The sequence below is a fragment of the Tetrao urogallus genome (genome assembly GCF_951394365.1).
Source record: "Tetrao urogallus genome assembly, chromosome: 1".
Taxonomy (NCBI): Eukaryota; Metazoa; Chordata; class Aves; order Galliformes; family Phasianidae; genus Tetrao; species Tetrao urogallus.
In genome coordinates this window covers 178568651-178587780 of record NC_136813.1, presented here as the reverse complement: position 1 = coordinate 178587780, position 19130 = coordinate 178568651, and the positions used below count along the sequence as shown (strand labels likewise).

Sequence of the window (19130 nt, the reverse complement as noted above, 5' to 3'; positions counted from 1 at the left end):
GTGCTCTAACTTTTGGGGGCTTTCTGCATTTGCTTGCCTTTAAAAGAAATGCATACTTGCATTAATACAATATGTATTAAAACTCATTTCTTTCCATTTGAAACATGGCTGCTACCTCAGTTGAATAGACAAGCATAAGCACTGTCCTAACAGAGCTGATTATATGGGGCATTCAAATACCAGCATCAATAGTCATCCTGGACAAAATACAACAACTGTAGACTGCTGTACAGGAATTTTTTCATCTTGTTAAAGCAGTGCACACCTGCTCCTGTATATAAAGCCAGGAAAACAAAACAAAACCAGGTCTAGGAGGTAGGTCAAAATTCTAGCCAGAATTCTAGGTCAGAATTCTAGCCAAAACCCTACCCTTTCCACATTACCATTCTAACCTGCTCAGTACTACCATTTGAGGATGGAAATGCAGTTGAAACACGCCTCTGCTCTTTACTTTGTTTGCGTTTTTACGATAACGTTTTACAAAAGCAGAATTGGGTCAAGAGGCATGCAAAACTTTCCCCCCAAATCCATCACAGTACAATCACAGCACAGGACAGCATCCTGGACTCCACAAGAACCATGTCAGATTCTTGAAAAGCAACCCAGTGCACTTCTCTTGGCCTTTCAATTTGGTAAAGCCAAATGGAGAGTGATCAAAAAACGGCTTTTCCTATTGTGCACACAATACCAACAAATTACCGTCCTGGCAACAAGGCAAAAAAGAAAGCAGTAACTTTCTACAAAGTGTTTCAAATGCAATTTAAATGAACCCACTTACTGAGTGGGCTTTAAGGTTTCCTTGGAAGAAACAGGGTTGCATTGGACAGGAGAATGAGATAACCACATTCTTTATGGGAAGGTCTCAGAGCCAGACTATTGATTTGCATACAGTAAAGAAAAAAAGTAACAGAACCACTACAAGTAAGTAACTCCACAGCACTGACTTTTAAAGTGACTGGAGGGGTGACAACAGTAAATTTGCTCAGATGGGACTACAATACTTTAGAGGCCTTAGAGATGCTACACAGTATGCGAAACTTTCAATCCCCCACCACAACATGTTATGTTTATAAAAACTGCTTAACTGTTAACTTGAATTTTTTCTAGCCTCATTAAAGCCATTTGCTGACAGGAATCATTACAGCCTTCTTTTATTCTGAAAATAATGCGCTGAATGCTTTAAAAACAAAACAAAACAAAACAAAAAAAACCCCACAACCAACAACAACAAATGACAACCATTCTTTTTTGCCCATGTAAAAAATACATGTTCCCCTTAATTCCATTAGATTTGCATATTTATGCAAAGCACTTAAAAGAACAATTCAGTAGTGCCATTAGTAATTGTGTAAGATTACAAGTCAAAGATCTTAGAAACACCGAGTTCAATTTGGAACTGGAAGCGCACTCATATCCTACTTGGATACAAACTGAACACAGAACTTTGGGACATAAAAGCCCTGTTATTTAAAGGGGCGTTCATTGTACTGCATTCCATTGTGCAACAACACGTTTCAGTCTGACACACGTAAATTAATCCCCTTCTAATAGGCTACAGTATCAACTGCAACTTATCTTTTGTTGTACAGTAACATTTATTCCCCTAAAGAATGTACATGCAAGCAGCCTCCACTGTGTTTTTTAACTATCAGTTTGAAATAGAATTTCCAAAACGTCCTAATGATGAAAGAGCCAACATTCTGTTTGCAAAACTCATGTAAGCATTTATTGACCAAAGAAAAAAATCCAGAAAATTCAGTAGGTTGTAGGATGTAGGTGTTTTTGAAAACGTTATCATTGAGCAGTGCTTCATACCTTGACTTCTAGCAGGCATAGATGGAAGCAGCCTGTTTCAAAGAAGAAGTATGCATCCCAGCGTAACTTAAGCATGCTGTTCTAAAGATAAACCTCTGAAACATAAACTATCATATCTTGAAGTACATTAGATAATATATTATAATGAAGAATGACTGTAAACATCTCCCATGTTTCACATTAATTACTGTTAAGTGTTCCCAAATTTCATCTCCTACCAAATTTGTTAATTCTAGGAGTTCAGAAATTCAGTATCTGCACATTACAACACATCCCATTCAATTCCAAGAACATAAGCAACTTCATTCCTTCTCCAGTCCTCTGGGGGGGGAAAAAAAAAAAAAAAGTCCACATATAATACAAAACATGGTACTTTGTTCCAGAGCCCGCAGTTCTGAAACAGAATTGGATTTCCATAAGGGTACGAAGGTTAAAAAAAATCACCACATAAACCTCTGGATTTCTACACTATTTGGCCACTGGAATGTTTTGTTTAGGAAAAGATAAAATGTTACTGCATTCACAACAGTGTAAAAAGCCAACTCAACAAGTTGTCTATAGACGGGTGGGAATGGAATATTGAGCCTGTATATTAAGAATGGCAAAATAAAGTAACGGAACTCTAACAGCTTTTGGGGAACTGTGACTGATAATAAACATACAAAATACATTAAGATCCAGAATATCGATTTTGATTTTATTGTATCAACAAAACTCCAGCCAGCAAATATATAGGCTGGAACTAACACATATTTTACAAGCTCATGTCTTTGGAAGATTTTTCTCCAGACATAGAATGTGTAATGTCTATTATCTGCTAGCAAATACTTATGAACATAGGTAAACTTCCAAATCAAGAACAAAGAGATGGCAGCGATTAGGATGTACTGCACACGGTGCCTTCGCAATGACTGCAGGAATTTCCTGATTTTAGTAGGAGTCAGTAAATGAGGGAAGGAAAAAAAGAGAGTAAAGGACAAAAAATAGAACAGCTGGGGAAAGTGCAAGCAGGCTTCATGGCTACTTCTGTCACCAACAACTATTCCACCATTGACAAAGACAAAAACAAAGAACGCAGTTACTAACACAATGTATGGCCATGTTAAAGCAATAAGTGTAATTAAGTTTTTAGGAGATATGAGATATTCAATAAGAAATCGCGTGATTAAGGTCAGATCAGAAAATGATGTTCTCATGGAAGAGATCCTTTCATCCTTCTTTTTCAGTAACTCTGTCTTCCAGGCTTCATTTAGCTTTTCTGCAACAACATTTCCAGCACAAAAAACTGTCCACACGATATTTGTCTGACGAAACATGAAAGCACAAAATCCAAGCAGAGCTGAAGCCTTATGGTTACCATAAAGGCACATTAAATACGCAAACAGAGTAAAAAATACTGATCCTGTGTCCGTATAATAAAGGAATGTAAAAAAATAAAGGGTGGGAAATGTTGCAAGAGTTAACGAAGACAAGATTCTCTGGAAACCTGACACAGCCTAGAAAAGAAGCAGAGAAATATGATTAGTAATTCCAACTAAACAAACACATATATTTGTGAGAATTCCATTATGACAACATAGCATCTCCTACACCCTTTGATTCCGTTGTTGTATGACCACATATGCTACATTTCTGTTAAGCTCCTGCTATGCTAATATAGAATGCTGGACAATAAAATGTTAAAAGACAAACAAAAACATCAAACTTTATTGCTGGTGAGATAAATACATAGCAAAGAAAATACACCAACTCCTTTTCTACATCGGGGGTTCACGTACTTGTGACATCAAAATCATGGTGGGATTGTAACTGCTCCCACATCTAGGAGAAAAAAATACATTAATGGGAAAAAGAAAAAAAATTCCGTCCTTTATGCCACTGCAATCTCATTATCACATTCTGTTTGTAAGACAGCAAAACACACCGTGCTGTTTTGTCTTTTGAAGCCAGCTCACTAAATGGCCAGCTCAAGTTTCTAATCTTGGGTGCAGCTTTTATTGTTTATTTTCATCATAATTCACAAGTTAAAAAAAAACAAAAAAAACTTTAAAGAAGATAGGAGATCATACTGTTTAAAACTTCTGCCAATTATCTCACTCATTCCACAATAAGATGCAATTCACATTAAAAAATGCTGCATGATGTTTCTGAAGGATGCAATGTTGGATGAAACAGTCGCCACCATAAAGAAAAGAGAATAGAGAAAACACTGAGCTCAAAGAAGCAGCAACAACAGAAACACAATTTTTCATGCTAGTACTATTATCAAGAAATCTTTTGTTTTCTTATAATTATATTTCGATCTCCAAACATAAAATTAATTATTCCAAAAAAGAAAACAATTTATTGAATTTGACCTAATTTGGTGTCTTACCATGTGCTTAAAAGCACGTGAGTCTCCTGTAAGAAAATACGTCCTTTACAGTAAAGGAATTGGGCAACAGCAACCATGTTCTTATGGATAAAAAGTGAAACTAAAGAACTTTCACTAAGTTGAAAGACTTTGACTAGGCCATTAACCACTGAAAAAAATTTACCTACTGCAATGGTAGATGATTCAACACTTCAAAAATACAACTGTATTTATCTTGTATCCTAATTGAACTGCTATGGTCTGTATGGGTGGACAGCTAAATAGGTAAAAATGGGCTGTATCAAATTCTATCCAAAGGTAAGAATACTGGAGGCATCTCTACTGGGACCTGTCCTGTTTAACATCTTTCTCAGTGACCTGAAACAACAGAGTACACAGTGCAGTAACACTGACCTGTGATGACTCAGACAATATACTCAAGGACAGGGCTGCCATTCAGATTGATCTACACAGGCTAGAGAATAAAGTTACAGAAATCTTATGAAATTCAACAAAAGCAAATGTAAATGCCTGTATCTGGGAAGCAATCTGTGCAATGACACAGCCTTGGCATGGAGAAGTTGAGGATCCACTCTGGAAAAGGAGACGGGGTTTTCAGGAGGCAGCAAAGTGAAAATGAACCACAGTTGTGCCCTGGCACAAAAGAACAGCAACAGTCTCTTGAGCTGCATTGGCAAAAGGTAGCAGCAGTCAAGGAAAGCAATTATCCTTCTCTATTCCATGTATGTCATGCTGTGTTTAGTATACCACATCCAGTTTTGTATTCCATAATGGGACAAAGGCATTACTGAACTGGAGCAAAGGCAAAGGGCCACCAAGACAGCAAAATGCAGAAGCACCTGCCCTTAGAAGAGAGGCTGAGGGAGATGGCCTTGCTCAGCCCAGAAAATAGATGGTTTGGGGGGAATTGAACAGCAGTCTACCCATGAGGAAGTTATCAGATAAAGGGAGTTAGGCTCTTCAAACAGCGCTTGGTTGGAGGACAAGAGACAATGGGTATAAACTGAAACAAAAGGTTCAGACTGGATGTGGGGAAAAAAAAAAAAAAAAATCACCAGCCTTCTATCATGAGGCCAGTCAAGCAGTGGAACAGGCTGCCCACTGAGGTTGTGTTGTCACTGAGCAACCTGGTCTGATCTCAGGGTTTGTCTGCTTTGAGCTGGAGGTTGGACTATAGACCTCCCAAGACCTTTCCCAACTTGAACTGTTCATAGAAGAATAGAGTGTTCCAAGCTGGAAGGGACCCACAAGGATCACCAACTCATAGCTCCACACAAGATCACACAAAAATCAAACCATAGCTCTGGGAGTGTTGTCCAAATGCTTCTTAAACTCCAATAGCTTGGAGCCATGCTCACTGCTTTAAGCAGCCCGTTCTGTGCCCACCGCAGGGTGTGATGCAGAGCCTTTCCCGAGCCCCTTTTCCCGCCCCTCCCCTGACGCAGCTCCATGCCGTTCCCTCGGGCCCTGTCGCTGTCACACAGCAGAGCTCAGCGCTGCCCCTCCGCTCCCTGTGAGGAGCTGCAGCCATCAGGCCTCCCCTCGGCTCCTCTGCTCCGGGCTGAGCAAACACAGGGACCTCAGCCGCTCCTCATACGTCTTTCCCTCCAGACCCTTCACCAACTTCATATCCCTCCTTTGGACACTCCAATAGATTTACGTCTCTGATACTGCAGCACCCAAACAGCAGCCAGTGCTGGAGGTGAGGCAGAACAGTGCAGGACAAGCCCTCCTCTTGCCCACTGGCAGTGCTGAGCATATTGCACCCCAGAGTACAGTTGGCCATTTTGGTTGCCAGGGCACACTGCTGGCTCACACTGAATGTGCCATCAGCCAGAACCCCCAGGCCCTTTTCCATGGGGCTAGAGTTCTTTTCAACTTGCATTATTTTCCAACTAAATACTGGCACTGAATGTAGTATCTTTTCTAAAGAACTTATTTTGATTCAAACGAAACAATGGTTTACAGGGCTTCACTCAGGTAGAGCTTTGTGGAGAATCCTAACCAATTAAATTAGTTATTATCCTTTGGACAAGTTTACATGCAAATTGTTTCAAGTTTTATTTCACAGAATTTCATAGAATTGTTTGACTTGGAACAGAACCTTAAAGGTCATCTAGTCTAATTCCCCTTCAAAAAACAGGGACATGCACAGCTAGATCAGGGTAGTCCAGCCTGACCTTCAATGTCTCCAAGGAAGGAGCATCCACCACATAACTGGGCAACCTGTTCCAGTGCTTTACTACCCTTTTTATTAAAAAAATGCTTTCCTTATACCCAACATAAATCTCCCCTTTTTCAGTCTGAAACTATTTCCCCTTGTCCCATCGCAACAGACCCTGCTGAAGAATCTGTCCCCTTCCTTCTTACAGCCCCCCTTCAGATACGGGAAGGCCGCTATCAGCCTTGTCTTCTCCAGTCTGAACAGCCCCAGCTCTCCGCCTGTTCTCATAGTGGAGGCATTCCATCCTTTGGATCATTTTTATCATTTTTGTGGCCCTCCACCAGATGTGCACCAATGGGTGCACATCTCTCCTGTACTGAGGACTTTACATCTGGACATAGTACTCCTGGTGAGTTCCCATCAGCGTAGAGGGGCAGGACCAACTCCCCTAACCTGAGGCCATGTTTCATTGGGACCACTTATCGATATACATAAGAGTACATTTTTGGAGGATCAAACTCAGACAGAGAATATCTTTTTCCTTTTTTTACATAAGGCACGTGCCTCCTTGGTGAAACTGACCTGCAATTATATGAAACAGAGAGTAGCTCAAATAAGTAAACACACACAGTCAAGGAATTGTTTGTACTGGTACATAAAACAATCCTACTTTGTACCTTATTTTTCTGATGGATCTTCAGCAGAAGCAGGTACAGCAGGTAGAAGTTGCCAGCGCTGATGAGGAGGTTGATGAACCTGAGCATGCCGGTGGAACACACCACGCTGCCCGTCCAGCCAAAGAGCCAGGCTGCTGGCTTCACCACACCAACCGACAGCAGGTACAGACCCGGAGGGGTGGTGATCATGGGATCCCACTGCAGAATGGGAGACAGGTGTCAGAGGGTTGCTGTCACACAAAAACCGCCCCACAGATGTGCAGCAGGGTTTGGGTATGTAATTCCAACCTCTGCTCTGATTTGTTAATCACAGAATTGTAGGGGCTGGAAGGGATCTCTAGAGATCATCGAGTCCAATCTCCAACTGAAGCAGGTTCCCTATGGCAGGTCACACATATAGACGTCCAGACAGATCTTGCCTATCTCCTGAGAAGGAGACTCCACAACCTCTCTGGGAAGCCTGTTCCAGTGCTCTTTCACTCTGACAGTAAAGAATTTCTTCCTTGTGTCAGTACAGAACTTTCTCTGTTCCAGTTTGTGCCCATTTCTCTTTGTTGTACTGTTGCTTGCCACCAAAGAGCCTGTTCCTGACCTGACTCCCGTCCTGTATGTACTTATTAACACTGATGAGATCCCCTCTCAGCCCTCTCTTCTCCCGGCTGGAAAGCCCCAGGTCTTTCATCCTTTCCTCATAAGGGAGGTGCTCCAGGCCCCCAGTCATCTTTGTGACCCTCCGCTGGATTCCCTCCAGCATTTCCCTATCTTTCTTGCACTGGGGAGCCCAGAGCCCAGACACAATATTCCAACAGTGGCCTCACCGGAACAGTGCAGAGGGGGAGGATCACCACTCTCGTTAATGTGGATGTCTAACGAATTTCAGGCACCAGCAACGAGGCACGGCACGCGGGGACCGCCCTTCCGCGTGACTTTAGCTCCCAGCTCCCTCCTACAGCAATCACCCATCCCGAGCGCTGCGAGCCGACACAGCGACAGCTGCCACCCGCAGGCGCCCCTACGAAAGCGGCCCCGAGGGCCGGGCCCACCTGCAGGAAGCGGCCCTGGCAGTAGGCCTGCGCCTGCGGGACGTGGAAAACCTCGTCCATGTAGGGCTCCCGCAGGCGGCGGTTGACGGCGGCGAAGAGCAGCGACGAGAGCAGGAAGGCGCCGCTCATGGCGGCCGAGAAGCCGTACGCCTCTACCCCCTCCATGCCGCCGCCGGGAAGCGGCCGCACGTCCGGGAGGGCCGCGAGCGGGCGGCTCCGGGACCAGTAGGCGGGGCGACGGGAGGGGAGGAGGAGCCGGCTGCGAGGCTGCTCAGCCCAGCCGCCGCTGGAGACCTTCTCGAGCGGACGGGCGCGTTGTTACGGCGCTGTTTTATGTGAGGCCGCAGTAGCGCTGCTCCGTGTGCCCGGCCGTCCCGCCGGCGCTGCGGGATGCACCTCACGCACCCGCTGGAGCTGTTCCCCGAGCGCTGCGTCACGCTGCTCCTCTTCAACCGCGTGCGGAACGCCGCTGCCCTGCGGAGGAAGGCCGTGGAGGGATCCATCGAAGGAGCGCTAATAAACCCTGCCATGGTGAGCGGGCGCTTTGCTGTCCTGCTGCGCTGCGGTACGGCCCTGAAGGCCGCGGGGCTGCGCGGGGAGCCGCGCCGTTGGCTGGCTTGGGAACGGGCACCTCCGAAGTGATCGGTGCGTGATCTGCTAGAAGTTTCTTTTCTGCTTTTGTAAACTCATGACTGCTTTCTGAACGAAAGCCTTTTTGTTGGCAGAGAGGCGGTTGTGGGGGAGGGGAAAGAAAAAGATTTGAATCTGGTAATTTGCTGATGTTTAATAGTGTGAGTAACCTGACTTCAGAGTGTAATCTCTGTTGTAAATGTGATTCTCTCACCTTGGTGCTGTGTTCAGTTGTGGGATTCTCACTACAAGACAGACATGGAGGCCCTGCAGCTTGTCCAGAGAAGGGCAGCGGAGCTGTGAGGGGTGTGGAGCACAGGAGTGATGGGGAGCGGCTGAGGGAACTGGGATGGGTCAGTCTGGAGAAGAGGAGGCTCAGGGGAGGCATTATTGCTCTCTGCTGTAACTGCCTGAAAGGAGGTTGTGAGGAGGTGGGGGTCAGCCTCTGCTCCCATGTAACTGTGATAGGGCAAGAGGGAATGACTTCAAGTTGCATCAGGGCAGGTTCAGGTTGGATATTAGGAAGAGTGGTAAGGAGGGAGGTGGTGGAGTCACTGCCCTGGAGGTGTTTGGTAGCCATGGAGATGTGGCACTGAGGGATGTGTGTTAGTGGGCATGGTAAGGATGCAAGAACAGCTGGATTAGATGATTTTAGCAATCTTTTCCAACCTTTATGATTCTAATGATTGTCCCACCCAGCAAATAATCCACTGACTTTGGAAGAACAAGAACTGCTGAGTTGTACTGCTCGCTTTTATGATTATGGACTTAGGCTATCAAAATTAGTTGGTCATAATTTTGACCAGAGTCCAAAATACTATGCTGAATTTCTGTTTAACTTTGGTTGTATTTTACAGATCGTAGATCCTTTTCAAGTTCTTGTGGCAGCCAACAAAGCGGTTCATCTACACAAGATAGGTAAAATGAAGACCAGAACTCTCAATGCAGAAATTATCTTCAACCTTTCACCAAACAACAATGTAAGATACGCTCTTCAAATGTCATCTTTGCCAGAGAAACTTGCTAACAGCCTTGCAGCCAGACAAGTGTAGTTATCTGCTTAACCTAGCAAACTAATAGAAGTTACTGTTATTTTTAATAACACAAATATGCTGATATCTCTTGTTGATTTTCAGAGTTCCATTAAGATAAAATGCATTAATTTATTATTTTGGTTTATTTGATCCAGTAACTGAAAAGACATAGGAAAGAACATGATTATTTTGATGTAGTAAGTGTAACATTTTGATGTTTTTGATCTTTTCCTAGATTTCAGATGCATTTAAAAAGTTTGGCATTTCAGACAGTGACACAGCAGTACTCATTGTTCTGGTTGTAGACAGAGAAAAAACGGTAAATCTGGAAGATATAGCATCTCAAGTAGAAGGCCAACAGGTTTCTCTAGATGAGCTTCCCCAGCTAACAGACATTGCCAGAGTTAAAAAGGTATGCAACCAAAAGAGATTGCTGGGTTTAATAAAAGGAATAATGTATGTAATTGTCTGATAGCATATCTCAATTTTCACATAGGGTTTTTATTTCTTTAGCATGATTGTAAACTTCGGGGCTTTTTTAAATGAAACTTGATTTTTAAAAATTTTTTAAAAAGTTTCAGGCATCACACACTGACATCACAAATTTTAATTCATCAAACTCTTTGAGATAATCAGGAAGTTGGACCATAAAAATGAATTGCAGATTGGTGCCTACCATACAGTCACTTTCGCTTCCTGTTTTCTCAGACAAATATGCATATAATTGAAAACAAATTCTCAGTCCTAAGGAATTTCATAATCTTAAATACCCGAATAGTTTCAACATGGGTGGCTAAATAAAAATGTGTTGACTAGCTGCTAGGAGTTCTGTTAGGGCTTGTGTGCTCTTAACAGATTGCCATATGCTATAAAGGTATCTTGAAGAATACGTGTTTGAGGAATATGCTTGAAGAATATCCAGGCCACATATATAATTCAAGTAGTTTACATCTTCTTGATCACCTCAATGAAAGTAATGGTGGGAGAGAGCAGCAAAATTGGACCGATCATAGCATATCTAAGAGTACTGTTCTCATTCAGTTTCTTTGCTTTCTCTTGTTTCTTGCAGTTTCAGAATTTGCTTAGTTTCTCATTCCCAAATTTATCTAGCCTGCAAGACAAGATTCTGATGTAAAAAGTGGGAAATCTTTTGTGTGCATGTTTTTTGAATGTGTGCAATCCATTTTATTCCTTACACAGCCTTTGTGTTTATTGTTCTTTTTTTTTCCCCACAGATATACAAGATCACTCCTCAGGAAGAAAAAATTGGCACTTTGTTAGATGGCATTGTTTGCAGGATCTCAACAAAAGATGTTTAATGAAAAATAAATATTAAATATAAAATAAAATATATATTTATAATAAATATTTTTTTGAAGTAAAAAGAGGTCTTTTTAAGGTATAAAAACACTGCAATTTATCCTGCATCTCAAAGAAGTCATGTGGTAATGAGTTGTTTGGTGACATTTGAACTTCAACCAGAAATGGGGGAGCTTTGGTCTAGCTGTATTCTAAGCTGTATTCTAAGCACAGAGAGCAGTTTGGCTGCACTAAGCAGAATTTGCTATAGCCATTTCAGTCCATTGTCCAAACAAGAAGAATGAAGTTTTGCCAGCTCATTAAGCTGATCATAAACAGAAGGCTTAGAAATCTGTATTTCCTCTTTCAGCAAATATTTTATTATCACCAGGTAACAAAATTACAAAAATTGTAAATAATTCTGTTATTAACCCTACCTTTGATTTGGGACTCCAGTAGACCATATCAGTTGAACAATTCTGCTGCTAGATTTTTCTCTCTCTGTGGTATGAAGTATTGTGGATGGGTGAGAAAAAAGGAAAGTTTTCATGAACTGTCTGTAGCAGTCTGTCTCCATCTAGAGAAAGGAATGGGATGGTACACCATGGCACCTGCTGATGGGTGCAGTGTAGAAATGCAGCTTCAGAGATGTGCAGAACAGTGAATAAGATCAGCAAGAGTGATGTTGTCACCTGACAACACCTGAAGTCATCAGATGCAATATAGTGCTGAGGTACCAATGTACTGCCACGTTATTTTAGAATTGGAGTTAAAGTATAATGAGAGGTTATTTTATTGCATAACACTGAATTATGTACAGTGATGCAGATTTTTTTAGGGCTTGGTTCCAGGTACAGAATTCACAGAAAAAACTGGAGAGTAGGTTTACTCACTTTAAGTTTTAGATGTAATTCACATAGCATTCTGAAAGCAGCATTGAACGAATTGCTTTGCTGAACCAGAGGGAGCACCAGGGTAATGAGAAGGTTTGTCATAAGATTCAAGAGAGGTGTCTGTGCTGATTCTTGATCTAAAGATGGTTTTACAAAATGTGTTATTCTCTTGAAAGGAAAATGTGAGGAAGTAGTAAGAGATGGAGCTTGGAGGGCCTTGAGTCTTTTGAAATAAAATGTGTAACACCTGCCTGAGAGGATGGCTATAAAATAAAAGTGTTTTCATTTTCTAATAGTGCAATCGCTATATGGAATATATCATCAGATTTGCTGTCTCAACTGCTGATATTGTTTGTGGTAGTTTAAAATAACAACAGACAAGTATGCTTAAACCACAGCCTATTTTGAACATTTGTAAATCATTGGTCCACTTGTTGTATATAAAGAAATATGTACGAAGAGATCACTGTGTAACAATTGATACACATGTTCCAAGCTGGAGTTCTCAGCTCCTAATTCTTGTGAGTCTATTCAATTGTTGTAGAAGAGTAACTAATTTGTTACTATTGTCATGTGTTCCAAGTTAAATTAGGAAAGTGATTTAGTATGAGAACTGTTTTCCTGGGTCAACTTGCTGGGAATTTTATAGCTGAAGATGTTATTTGATGGTACATCTAAGCCAGTCTGAGAACTGCCTCTTGTTAGACTGTGATTTCCCCTCTGGTATTCATTCCAGCAGTTTTCCTTTTGTTTGTTCCAGCATGCATTCGACTAGCTAAGTCAATTCAGTCTGCAAAGTAGTAGTCCAAAAAAGAAGTGTGAAGCTTTTTGCCACGTTAGCATGATAAATCAGGACAGCCAGATCAGGAGCAGTGAAGAGGTATGTCTAGAGATACGGAGAACACCCCCAGTGCCCCAGTGTTTCCTTAACTGCATCCAACTTTGCTCTTCTTGTAGGAAAAAGTGAGGGACTTTTTTTCTGATGGTAGCTCAAACTCCCAGGAATCCATGTGTATTCTTCAAGAAAATTGAGAAAAATCTCTATCAAGATTAAAGATTGAAGGTTTTCAAAACACTGAATGTTTTGCTGCTGTGTTGTCAAAACAGTTACGCTTTATCTCCTCTATCCAGATGAGAGAGGAAACTAAAGCATCTTCAATACCCTATTTGGATCTCCAGTGCTTCAGAGCAGAATAATACCTGCAGTATTTACAAAGTCAGCAACAAAATTGTAAACAGTGATGTGCAGCCAGCTGCTCTAGAGTTGTGTGTGTGCTTTTTTGTTCTGTTTGTTTGTTGCCTGTGCAGCTTTTTCAACATTATGCATGTGTATGATGAGTTGTTCTGAAAGTCAGTGGCTAAAACCTAATATTCCACATAACTGTCTTTCCTACTTGAATGCTTTGCAACATATTAATTTCTTTGGGGAAAATAAAACAAGCTAAGCAAACACACGCACACGAAAGAAAAAAAAAAGAGGAGGTAGGGCAACCATGAGCAGAATGTGCAAAGCTGCATTTTGCAGTGAGATTGTAGTACATCGTAAAGTTAACAGGTTGTTCATTACTGAGTTAAAATGGCCCTCAAGCTTTCAGCCCAGACTGATCTCAACTATGACTTACCTGAACTGCTTGCCTGTCTGTAGTATAAGAAGTAGATACACACTTCAGACTTCATGTTCTCATGGTTGAGGCTGTTGTCCTCCAATTGGGTGTCAGCAAGCAGCTTTCCCCTGCAATGTGGTGCATGTGTGCAGGATCTGATGTATAGCCATGTGGCTGGGAGATATATCTTCTGTCATAGGGCAAATCCAGCAGTGACATGAAAGGGGCACATACATTCTTCAAGGAAAGAGGGAAGCAGAGCATAGACTGCCTCTGCATCTGTACGAGTCTCCTGATTGTTCTGTGGCCATAACTGAAGGCAACTGTTAAGAAAACAGCAGCACCAGCAACCAAGACTAATTTTTGTCCAGTCTGTACTACTGAAATGTGTGGTTCTAAAAGCCAAGTATGCAGCTTACAATTGTATACAGTACATGCAACTGGGCCCCGTACAGCCTAGGGCTGTATTTACTACACTGAGCATCTAGTTTCTTGGTATCATTTCTGTGTGAGCTGTGTTTCGGGAAACATGACAAAAGCTTTTGTCTCATTATAAACCATGAAGAGGTGGTTTACCCAAAGAGGTTTTACCTAAGTCCTGCAACTCAGTCAGAGGTGCATTGGTACAGGAATACTGATTCCACAGTGGCCTGTTTAGAGCTGACATGGATATGTCTGTTTGGTGCTGCAAAAATAAAAAACTGGGCCAGATGGCCCTATGACAAAAGATGCTTACAAGTATGATTTATTTGGTGGGTTTATTCCTGAGTTTACAAATTTATTACAAGAAGTTAAACAAATGCAAGACCCATTGTCAACATAAACTTTCAGTTGACATCTTCAGAGGTCCTTCTTAGCTTGCAGGGTAGCTGTTTTTATTTATTTTTTCCTATGTTGTGATGTGACAGATTAGTTGCTTTTTTATATATATACAGTATCTGTTACCATGGCAATATTAGCAGAGGTAGAGAATGGACAATGTAAGACAAAAAATGGAAAGCTGCTGAAATATACATACGATTGACTGTTGCTGATTGGTTGAACCATTCTTCCTGCAAGCATATTGTGCTTAAAATTATACATGCAAACGGTAATACAAACATATTTACAGTGCAAACAGTTTTATGTTACCTTACTCACAGTCACATTCTTTACTTTGCCTATTAAATGTCTTCAAAGGTTCAGTTCCCAAGTAACCATTGTTGAAGCAGTTTCAAGTAAGCTATAATATGCAAGTACCATTTTTGTATCTCCTGGGTACAAATAATCAGTACAGATACATATTTTTAATATTTAACAGAGAAAACACGCTGCTGCTATACATATGAATCCTTTCTTGCCCAGGCTCCCCAGATTGCCATTAGAAGGACCATGACAATTATTGTGTACAGCGTAAGAACTGTAGCGAGCTCATCTCCACGCTGTTGCTTGAATGCAGAGGTACTGTGCCAGTTCTCATGTGTGCTGGTATTGGTTTTCTGTCTGTGAGCTCGGAGGGAATGTATCCTGTCATAACAAAAAACAAGGCTAAGATAAAAATGATTCTGCTTACTAATAGTTCTATGGTGTTTATAATGAAGCTCATAGATCATAGGCTAGATTTGGGAAAGAGGTCTTCAAACTCAATGAGGCTAATAAAGGAATTTCCATAATTGGAAACACAGAACATTTACCAGCCATTTGGTATTTCTCTCACACTGACAGGACAGAGACTGTATACAAGCTTCTGAGAGGATGTACAGTGCTCTTATTCTCTGCTGTTGATGCAGATCAGTTTTATGAGTAAAAACATGCCTTTACATTTTGCAGTATTATCATAGAATCACAGAATGGCCCAGGTTGGAAGGGACTTCAAAGATCACGAATCTCCAACCCCTCTGCCACATGCAGGGCCACCAACCTCCCCATTCAACGCTAAACCAGGCTGCCCAGGGCCGCATCCAACCTGGCCTCGAACACCTCCGGGGACGGGGCATCCACAACCTCTCTGGGCAGCCTGTTCCAGCACCTCACCACTTTCATTGTGAAGAATTTCCCCCTGACATCCAACCTAAATCTTCCCTTCTTCAACTTAAAACCATTTCCCCTTGTCCTGCTGTTTATCTGCCTTTCAAAGAGTTGGCTCCCCTGCTGTTTATAGGCTCCCTTTAGGTACTGGATGGCTGCAATGAGGTCACCCTGCAGCCACCTTTTCTCCAGTCTGAACATGCCCAGCTCCCTCAACCTGTCTATGTATGTACATATTGAGAGTAACAGGGTTAAATATATTTTAAATAATAATAATAATGGGTTCTAAATCTTTAATCTGTGGACATAAGAACAACGTGTGCTATGACACTTTCCCATTCTGACAATGTGTTTCTAAAGGTATTCTTTAACTGAAGATACCAGTCAGGAGTAAGCACTATCTCCAGATTTCTCTGAGTGAACATCTTACATAGCTTTGTCACCTTTTCCAAATGGTTTTAAAGAGCTACCATATAGTAAGTGACCTCTGATTACTGTTATGTCAACTGAAAAATTGCCTGCTCAGCCCTAGAGAGGCTGCTTCCTTTTTTAAAGAGATAAAAACGTTGAATGCCCACAAATCCATCTGAACTGAAATACTGAAGGGAGACCTGTCAGCTTATGAATTTCATATTTCTTAGGAAGGGGTCTGAAAACTATCAAATGTACTAAAGCTCTGGTTCATACATGTTTCTGCTGTTATTATCACAAAAGTGTAGGGGTTACCAAGAAAAAAATTACGGAATATATAGCTTAAATGGAAAGAGGTTTTAAGCACAAATTACTTTTGCACACTTGGAAGAAAACTGTCAGAACAGACTTTTAAAAATGAAAGTCTAGGAATGCGATCTGCGAAGGTAATTCATCAGTAAAGACAAGTTCAGCAGCTGAGATTTTACAGAAAGTATTTTTAGAATAAGAAATACACATTTATCATTGGTATTGGGACAAGGGCTGCCTTCTGTCTTATGTAAGCCCACATCAAGTGACATAGCTCATGATTATCTGGCAACATCATGTTAAGACTGAAAGCGGAATATTGTGCCTGTCAAAATTTTGCTTTCCTATTTCTATTTGCCTGAGGGAAATGCGGTGTGTGCAGCTTACCTCCTGGAAACATTCATGTTATCTTGGTGATTGAGTTCGCAGTGAATCAGATTTCTTCTTGCAGAGATGAAGAAGTTGTCCTTTTTTTATCCCTGCGTCCTTTTGCAAGAGAGGAAAATCTTCACTCTGTACCAACTCAAAGAATCTTTCTTCCGAGCTCACCAATTTGACCAACGCCAGTCTGAAGGTGCTGAATTGGTGTCCGCCAGCGTTCCTCAATTACTGGTCTTCTAGAGACAATTTTGTCACAGTTCTTCACAAAATTACCTGAAGCAGCTCACAAGGCAAGTGATGAGTAATCCCAAAGGCTGACTTCTTATAGCTGCTGGGATCCTTTCTTATAAACAGTGCCTAGCTGCTTAAATGCTGCCAAATTCACAGCAACAGAAGTGAGGCACAGATGGAGGGTGCTGGTGGTGAAACATGCAGGATGAGCTGTAACTTACAGCGTTCCATTAGATCACAGGCTATTTTTTGCATAAAACTTCGTTCCTTTCTACAGTTGTAATTAGGTTTAACTTGCCTGGTACGAAATTTCAAGCCACCATCACTTAAATGTACACTAATATTCAAATATTTTTTATAAAAAATAGGTGTCTTCTTTAAAAACCTGATTATTTTTATAACACAATCATATTCAGTAGGCAGTCAGTAAACAGTGTATCAACACAAAAACATTTGGATACTTACGGTTAATAACTAAGCCATGTACATTCCGTATCTCCCTAATCACTTGGAGCCCTAATTAATGAGATACTGTGCCAATGCAGAAGTTCTCCACAAAGCTATACATTACATGATTAGTTGGGTTTGTGATGGCTTGATGTGATAAATCCAATAGTGCAGCAAGCATTTCTAAGACACAAGAATACATAGGATTAAAATTTTTAATTTAGTCTTTCTTTCCCAAAATAAAATGTGAACATCTTCATGCAACATCTTTGAATTGCTATACAAATAAAATAAAGTTATCACTTATTTAAGTGTTGCTTTAAGCTTATTGTCACATGTAATTGTTAAGACAAATCTGAACTCGTACTTCTGATATGAGTAAAGGCTTTTGTCTTTCTTTCTTATGGCATTCATATTTTTATATAATTCATATTTGGTTCTTTTAGTTTTATTAGAACTATTAATAATGCCCAAATATGTATTGCAATCTCATCTACACTCTAGAAAGTTTGTTACAGGAAACTTAAAATGCAAAGTAAATGTTTACACGATTAAATACTTTGAAACATAAGACTGAGCTTGTTTACAGACAGTCTTATCGATCTTAAAACTTTTCCATAAATAATGCTTGTAAGTAGAGCTATTTTGAGCTCATTGAGTCTGTAACATTTTTATGTAAACTGAATTGAGTCTCCATTTCCTTTTAAATGAATGTGCTTCAACCACAAGGAGAGCACGTCATGTACACTTCCATAGAGGTGTGTCTGGCCTTTATGGCTATGTGAGAAGTGTTGCTGTAGCAGGTGAAATTACTGAGGACATCATATTTTTTGTTATTAACAATGCACCAAATATAGACTAATAGAAATACTATAATGACTTCAAGGAAGAAATTCAAACATCAGTACAAATAATAAGCATCTACTGACTTAGAGCTTTTTCAGATGTGATTCTGGGGACATAGTGAGTTACAACATTTGTTTTCTGCCAATGGAGCTGGATGCCTGTATGTTTTCAGTTTTCATCTTTTTTTTTTTCCCACTTCAGTCTTGAGATCTACACCACTTGCTGTCTGTTTGCCTCTTTCCCCAGTAGTTTCATCTCAGTTTTCTGTTTCTTTTTGATTTTTGGACATATAATAAAGTATTGATATCTCCCAATTTTTCTTTTTTTTTTTTTTTTTCATGCAGTATCATAATTTTCTTTGTGGAAAGCTATCCTTCAAAGTGCACATGGCCCAGTTATGTTAATGCAGCCATGGGTACTCGCTCAAGCTTACTGAAAGAGGGGTGGCCAGCAGGGACAGGGAAGTGATTGCCCCCTTCTATTCTGCTCTTGTAAGGCCCCATCTGGATTACTGCGTCCAGGTCTGGAGCTCCCAGTACGAAAAAGACAGGGAGCTGTTGGAGAGGGTCCAGAGGAGGGCCATGAAGATGATCAGGGGACTGGAGCAGCTCCCCTATGAAGACAGGTTGAGGAAACTGGGCTTGTTCAGACTGGAGAAAAGACTGCGGGGTGAGTTATTGCAGCATTTCAATACCTAAAGGGAGCATACAAACAGGAGGGGAATCAACTCTTTGAAAGGGTTGATAACTGCAGGACAAGAGGAAATGGTTTTGAATTGAGGGAGGGGAGATTTATGTTGGATGTCGGGGGGAATTCTTTAGTGAGAGAGTGGTGAGGTACTGGAACAGGCTGCCCAGAGAGGTTGTGGATGTTCTGTCCCTGGAGGTGTTCGAGACCAGATCAGATGGGGCCCTGGGCAGCCTGGTCTAGTATTAAATGTTGGTGGTCCTGCATGTGGCAGGGGG

General features: G+C 41.2%; 2 protein-coding genes across 2 annotated transcripts; one reads left to right on the top strand and one right to left on the bottom strand.

Moving 5' to 3' along the window:
* Positions 1–2255: 2255 nt before the first annotated feature.
* On the bottom strand, positions 2256–8238 carry ALG10 (ALG10 alpha-1,2-glucosyltransferase; the record flags this gene model as incomplete). Its single annotated transcript, XM_079536989.1, has 3 exons — positions 2256–3311; positions 7031–7228; positions 8074–8238. 3 exons carry the CDS (start codon positions 8236–8238, stop codon positions 2256–2258), a joined length of 1419 nt encoding a protein of 472 aa, XP_079393115.1.
* Positions 8239–8463: 225 nt separating this feature from the next.
* On the top strand, positions 8464–11056 carry TPRKB (TP53RK binding protein; the record flags this gene model as incomplete). The annotated part of the gene is made up of 4 exons (XM_079547683.1): positions 8464–8604; positions 9561–9683; positions 9973–10149; positions 10973–11056. The coding sequence occupies 4 exons, from the start codon at positions 8464–8466 to the stop codon at positions 11054–11056; spliced, it is 525 nt and encodes a 174-aa protein (XP_079403809.1).
* Between the last annotated feature and the right edge of the window lie 8074 nt (positions 11057–19130).